At 40.5% G+C, this 7,622-nt stretch overlaps 1 protein-coding gene across 1 annotated transcript; it reads left to right on the top strand.

Moving 5' to 3' along the window:
• The first annotated feature begins 6,462 nt into the window (after positions 1 to 6,462).
• Positions 6,463 to 7,407, top strand: LOC146073511 (olfactory receptor 5B12-like). Its single transcript, XM_083180687.1, has one exon. It carries the CDS (start codon positions 6,463 to 6,465, stop codon positions 7,405 to 7,407), a length of 945 nt encoding a protein of 314 aa, XP_083036813.1.
• The last annotated feature ends 215 nt before the right edge of the window (positions 7,408 to 7,622 follow it).

Here is a 7,622-nt window from a genome sequence, read left to right as displayed (position 1 = left end):
CAACTTGTTTTCTGAATCTACTTCAGCATTCTGAAAAAAAAAACCTTATGAAGTCTCCTGTGAGATGAAACGTGTTGGGTTATTCTATGTATCAATGCTGAATGTCCTTATGCACAAGGGTGAAAGTGAAATCAACATCATATAAAACAGAAACTTTTAATAAATATTGTTTTATGGACTTCGATGTGCATATTTGACTCAGATACTGGGATTTATTATTAAGGCCACATAGGTCCAATTAATAGATCTGCAATTGTTACATAGCCCCACAATAGGAAATCTTAATGGTAAGGCAGCCATACAACAATACTGTAATTTAAGCACAAAATTGTTTTATTTTGTATAATAATTATATGTTTATTATTATATCGGCACTATTCCAACAAGCAAGTACTTTGGCCCGGTGCCCACCAATTCTCAAGTAGCCAAGACTGGAGAACTAATACAATACCAAATGCAGGTGTCACTCAGGTCAATAAATGATGCAAGGAGACAGCGTTTCTTAGCAACGTTTCATTTTCTAAACGAAAATTTAATCAGGATACTAAGGGGGAAATTTACTAAAGGAAATTTGTAAAAAATATGTGTATTTGTATTCAGAAATACACTTATTTTTGACATTTACTATCCCGAAAATACGGCAATTCGTATTGGTATTGATAGCACATCAATACGACTACGAATTGACGTATTTTCGGGATAGTAATTGTCAAAAATAAGTGTATTTCTGGATACAAATACACCTATTTTTTTACAAATTTCCTTTAGTAAATTTCCCCCTAAGTTGAAGAGTGTGTGTGTGTGTGCGTGTGTGTGTGTCTGTTGCATTGCGGGCACACCGTGGCACTCAGAGCCGCCAAATTTGGCAACAAGGTACCTCTGGACCTGGTGGTGTGCACCTCAAAGCCGTTTTTTGGAAATTTCACTTAGAAATGTCAAAAACACCAAGGTTAATTTGCCTTAATTAATGATCTGGAAAAAAGATTGACGATCTGGGAAACCGAAGACAAAGGAACAACACCACACCTGAGTTCATTGCTGTCATTTAGTATGACTGCAAACACATTCTATCATTATGGTGAAGGCTTTCGATCAGGGCCGGATTATAATAGGGGCACAAGGGGTCAGTGCCCCTGGGCCCCCCTCTAGCTAGGGGCCCCCTGTGGTTGGCATGTATTTTTCCCAAAATATTTTTTTTTTTTTTAGCTAAAGGTTTTGTGCATGGGAGTGGGGTAGTGCTGCAGCTTCACCTATCTGCCAATGTGACAATGATTAATGGTGCTGAGCATTGGGAGCCAAGTGTGCAGTGCATTACTGGGAGTTGACTAAGTCCCATGACACTTTGCACCAGAGGGCAGAGGCTGAGACGTTTGTGCTGAGCTCTGATTGGTGGAGCTCATTACATGCTTCTCAGGCCCATGGATAACAGCAGCAGCAGCCTAGTCATGGGAGGGTTTTTAATCAAAGGCAGCACTGGGACTGTGAGGTCTCCTACAGAGTAAGGTGCAGAGGGACAAACACAGGCTTTTCATGTGGTATGTATGTGTGTGTGTATATATCTATATATATATATATATATAGATATATAGATAGATATATCCCCTGACGTTACCCATTGAACACCTTTATACTGCCTTTACTCATGCAGTTTGTGGCCAGTAATGACAAGTGCAAGGGGGCCCCCCTGTCTAAAGTGCCCGGGCCCCCCGAAGTCTTAATCTGGCACTGCTTTCGATAATTGGGGAAATACCTAGAACACACATCACATACACAGTGTACACAAACACTCACCCACACACATCACACCATATACACACACACACACAGCACACTACACACACATATACTGTATACGTAGCACACCACACACACTTAAACATTGGACAGATACACAAAACACACACACACATACATAACACACCACAAGCAGTACAACACACACCCATATACACTACACCCAAAAACAGTACAACACCCAAAAACAGTACAACACACACACACAGAACACACACACACACACTTATACCTATTTTACACCAAAAAACCCGAATCCGACATGGCATTTGGAACACGGATCCAAGTCGGATCCGGGATTTGAACCGTTTACACTGTGGTGCCTACCTGCAGTGTAGATGGAGGTGGCGCTTGAAGATGACATCATCTCCAAGTGCTGGGACCGCGATCCCCCCTGCCAGGACCGCCGATCATTGCCCTGGGGCAAGCCTAGCACCAAAGTAAGCTGCTGGACTGCCCCCAGCCCTCATGCACTCCCCATCTGAGAGGTGAATGGATGCCACACACAGACATCCATTCACCTCCTCCCTGACTCCGCTGCTGTCTGCAGAGTACAGCAGACAGCAGAGGAGGCAGTGTGTGACCCGCGTCCAACCTCCATACTGACCACAGGATGCTGCGGTCTGGAGGTTGGGCTTCCCCCATTGATGTAAACAGGAGCTGGGTCAGATGAATGTGACAGGTAGCAGGTGGGATGAATGTGACATGTAGTGTGATATAGAGGTGCATGTCCCTGCGTCACCCCACCATCTCTGTCCCTGCGTCACCCCGCCATTTCTGTCCCTGCATCACCCCACCATCTCTGTCCCTGCATCACCCCGCCATCTCTGTCCCTGCATCACCCCGCCATCTCTGTCCCTGCATCACCCCGCCATCTCTGCCCCTGTATCACCCTACCGTCTCTGTCCATGCATCACCCCACCATGTGGCATAATGTGATTTTTGGCTCAATCCAGGTGGCATAATGTGAATTTTGGCTCAATCCGGGTGGCATAATGTGAATTTTTGCTCAATCCGTGTGGCATAAAGTGAATTTTGGCTCAATCCGGTAAGCATGATGTGAATTTTGCCTCAATCCATGTTGCATAACGTGAATTTGGGCTCTTTCCGGGTGGTATAATGTGAATTTTTTTGCTCATTCTGTGTCGCATAAGGGGAATTTTGGTTCTTTCTGCATGGCATAATAATTAAGGGGCAAGTGTAAGGGGGTCTACTACTGTTTTGCATAATGTGTATAAGGGGCATACAGCATGGTACACTACACTCAAGGACATGCCCCCTTTTGATTGGCGGCACCCTCTTTTTCTGGAGTGTGCACATAACTTCAGCTTTTAATTTCCCATACCTTACCATACCCACACTTCAAAATTTCCACTTCGACCATTGCACACACATATTTATACATAGCGCACCTCACACACTTACATATTGGACAGATACAACACGACACACCACACCACAGTACACACACCCACATACACTACAACACACACAAAAACAGTACAACGCACACAAACACACAAAAATAGATGCATCATAGGTGCTAAATCTCAGGGGTGGATGTGGAATTCCTCAACACACACAAGCTATCATGTCAGGAGTGGTGCGTTTCAAACAACAAAACCACACCTGATTTCATTGCTGGCATTGAGTATCAATGCAAACACATTCTAACATTATGGTGGAGGTTTTAATAAATTACAATCTTGAGCCATAAACACATCATAAGACAACATTTTACAGCAATTAAAAAAAAAAAAACCAAGGTTGTGCCAGGCAACGCCGGGCGGGTCAGCTAGTATATAATACAGGTTGAGTATCCCGTATCCGAGTATCCGTTATCCGAATTATTCCGAAAACCATACATTCCAGAAAGTGAAAAAAAAATATTTTTTTTGCTAAAAACTCACTGGGGACATTTGTAACAGCACTACTGGTGATATGATATGTAACTGGCACTATATATGTGCAAGACAATGATTGCTTGGCATTCAAATTCAATATCTAAGATAGTACACACATTTTTTTCATGTTTTGAAACCTTGTTTTTTGAACAACTAAAATATATTTGTGTGTATTTTATGTGGTAATACAATATATTTGTGTGTATATTATGTGTTTATACAGCATAAATGCAAGATACTTCAAAATACATAATTGAAATATTAAAATATTCCGAAATACGGAATAATCCGTTATCCAAAATTCTCCTGGTCCCGAGCATTTTGGATACGGGATACTCAACCTGTATATTCCAAATAACGAGGTGGCACTCGGAGGCTTATAGCAAGTGTATTTAAAATGAATTCAATATCTCGGGGACAGTTTCCTCTTCAAATGTTGAAGTCATTTTATATATTAAGTGTGTTTGTGTGTACAGTGGGGATGCAGTTACAATCCCGGCGGTCGGGATCCCGGCGTTCAGAATCCCGACGCCGGAATCCCGACGCCGGAATCCCGACCGCCGAAATGCCGACACTTTCTCCCTCCTGGGGTGTCCACGACACCCCTGGAGGGAGAATAAATTAGTGTGCCGAGCGTAGCGAGGCACCGGACCCGCTGCGTGGCGAGCGCAGCGAGCCCGCAAGGGCGGGCGATCCACGTCTCCCCCTTGTCGGCATTTCGGTTGTCGGGATTCCGGCGTCGTGATTCTGAACGCCGGGATCCCGACCGTCGGGATTCAATACTGAATCCGTACAGTGTATATGTATATGTATATATGCCAATTAATATTACTTAGTTATTCAATTTTTATTATACTCCACAGAGGGTCAGTCCAAATATATTCCTGTCCTTCAACTTCATGGAACAGAATACAGAGACTATTGTCATCCTCCATCTATTATAGACTATAGGTCATACAAATGTAAATTACTGCTCAAATTACCCATTCCACAGAAGGTAAGACAAAAGTCATAGTCTATAATTATGTCTGACAACCTCTATGAAATGGCTGGGTTTGCAAGACAAATATAAATTGAGCAAATATACAGTATTAATGTTTCTCATAAAAACCATGCAATGTGAGGGAAAAAATCAGGCTGTGTATCAGGCAAACAAGTCTTATAATTGATCAGTGTCTGGTTTCTTATAATATACAATACAGTTTAGTGTTCTGTGGCAGAGGATAATTATACTCCTGGGCAATTGAATGTATAATAAAAAGGAAACACACAAAGGGTATGCTGCATACATCCTTTATCTCCACAAGGCAGTTAACACTCTACAAATTCAGGAATAATTGTACTATTATTATTATTTATATTGTTTATTTTATTTTATTTTATTTTATATAAGCTGTATATTTAAATAGAAGACCAATCCAGGTGAGTTAAATACATTTTCACTCACTGATTCCAACAGTTTCAATGACATTTCCCATGCTAGTTGATATTAGTATTTTAATTAATATGTAAAAAACAAGTACTAAATATTATTTGACAGTGATGGGGCTGTATATAGCTCTTCTTTTATGGATGGTGTTCCTGTGCCAAAGAAAAAACTACTAATATACTGTATTTGACAATCTTTTCAAGAGAGATACTTTTATTCATCCCAACTACTGTATGTAATAATATATATATATATATATATATATATATATATATATATATATATATATATATATATATATATATATATATATATATATAGTGGCATACCTCCTCACCTAGAAAACTAATCAACTCTTTTGGATTTCAGTATCACCTGTACGCTGATGATACTCAAATCTATCTATCCTCCTCGGAATTGTCACCATCAGTATTGCTCCGTGTCTCTGAATGTCTTTCTGCCATTTCATCTTGGATGTCATCTCGCCACCTCAAACTCAACATTTCCAAAACATAATTAATTATATTCCCATCAGCCAAGAGCTCGTTGCCTAGGGTTCATCATCGACTCTGAACTGTCCTTGATTCCTCACATTCAATCTGTCTCTAACGGGTTTATTCTAGTTCATTCTTTCTGACAAAATCCTTCTTAGATGGACAAAACCATGTGCACTGCAGGGGGGTAGATGTAACATGTGCAGAGAGAATGAGATTTGGGTGAGTTATTTTGTTTCTGTGCAGGGAAAATACTGACTGCATGATTTTACACTTCAATATAGATCTCACTTTGAAGAAAAACCCCACCCAAATCTAATTCTCTCTGCACAAGTTACATCTGCCCCACCCGCAGTGCACATGGTTTTGTCCATCTAAGAAGGATTTTGTCAGAAAGAATGGACTAGAGTAACCCCCTAAATCGTGTTAACTTCATCTATAAAACATATCCAAAATTGGTTCGTACCTTACACAAGACACTGCAAAAACTCTAATCCATGCACTCATTATATCACGCATTGATTATTTGATGTCACAGTGAAACAATATTATTTTTCTTTTTTTGTGGTATTGTATAGACTGATATAATTATTCATTTGTATGTGTATGTAGTTGTACAATCTAATTTGTTTGGTTTGTTTCAGATATGAGCAAAAACATAAAAAAGACTGCAGGCTCTTGTGTTTTTTGTTTTGGATTTAGTAGGCAAATTCTTCTCTTTGACATAGGTTGTATTTTTTGGTTTTATATTCCATTAATTTTTTTTTTATTTTGAAATGTAATTGAAAAGTCTTTTTTTGCTTTAAAGATTTTACTGTTCGTCCCATCTACTGAGAGAGAGATGTATATGGACTTCATAAACAATACCCAGGTGCAGGTCTTTGTGTTTACAGGACTGACTGATAATGTTAATCTTGCCCCGTTCCTCTTCATACTTTTCTTACTCATATATATGGTGACCATACTGGCAAATGTTGGCATGATGGCAATTATCTACAGCAGCGCAACCCTCCATACCCCGATGTACTTCTTCCTGAGCTACCTCTCCCTGATAGACATATTCTACTCCACAGTTATAACTCCTAAGATGATGCAGGACCTCATTTCTGTAAGTAAGACAATCTCATTCATTAGCTGTGCCCTACAGTTTTATTTCCTTGCTGCCCTAGGATCTACTGAGTCCCTTCTTCTCTCCAACATGGCCTATGACCGGTATGCTGCTATCTGCCAACCGCTTCACTATGCGTCCATAATGACCAAGAAGAAATGTCTATCTCTAGTTTTCCTTGTCACCTCTATTGGCTTCCTGCAGTCATCAGTGCAGACCAGCTGTGTGTTCAGTCTCAGGTTCTGCGGGTCAAACCTTATAGACCATTTCTACTGTCACACACCATCATTGCTCAGACTGTCCTGCTTGGACACGTTCTCCTGTGACATGATAACTATTAACTTGATAGGTGCTTGTGGCATCTGTTCATTGGCCATCATCCTGGTCTCATACATCCTCATTATTTATTCTGTTCTAAGGATTAAATCTTCTGCAGGCCGGCAGAAAGCATTCAGCACTTGCTCCTCCCATCTCATGTGCATCTGCATCTTCTTTGGTGCAGTTATGTTCACTTTCCTACGCTCTCCTTCCAGTGACTTTGAGAAATTAGACAAGATGTCTGCCATCTTCTATTCAGTGGTGACACCAATGTTGAACCCACTGATATACAGCCTGAGGAACCAACAAGTGAAACGGATCGTTAAGCGAGCAGTGCACAATCTTACTCATGGACAATAGATACAGATATATCCACATACACGCTTTATAATTTAAGTGGTTTGACAAAATTAGACATGCAATGGAATCTGAGGCATAGCCACGCCTTGTGAGGTTTTTGGGCAAAAAATTGTGAATCCAGCCAATAATTACTCTTAAGAATGTCTTAAGGTGCCCACACACTAGAAAGATCTGAGATCATAAAATGTGCACATAAATTTGCCTTGAAATCTTGT

The sequence above is a fragment of the Crinia signifera genome, chromosome 4 (genome assembly GCF_055691185.1).
Source record: "Crinia signifera chromosome 4, ASM5569118v1, whole genome shotgun sequence".
Lineage (NCBI taxonomy): Eukaryota > Metazoa > Chordata > Amphibia > Anura > Myobatrachidae > Crinia > Crinia signifera.
Note: the sequence above shows the minus strand (reverse complement) of the source record. Positions and strands in the feature narration are given on the sequence as shown.

What these genes read in the sequence shown, in the direction of transcription:
- LOC146073511 (XM_083180687.1), top strand. Translation starts at nt 6,463, where the DNA reads ATGTATATGGACTTCATAAACAATACCCAGGTGCAGGTCTTTGTGTTT.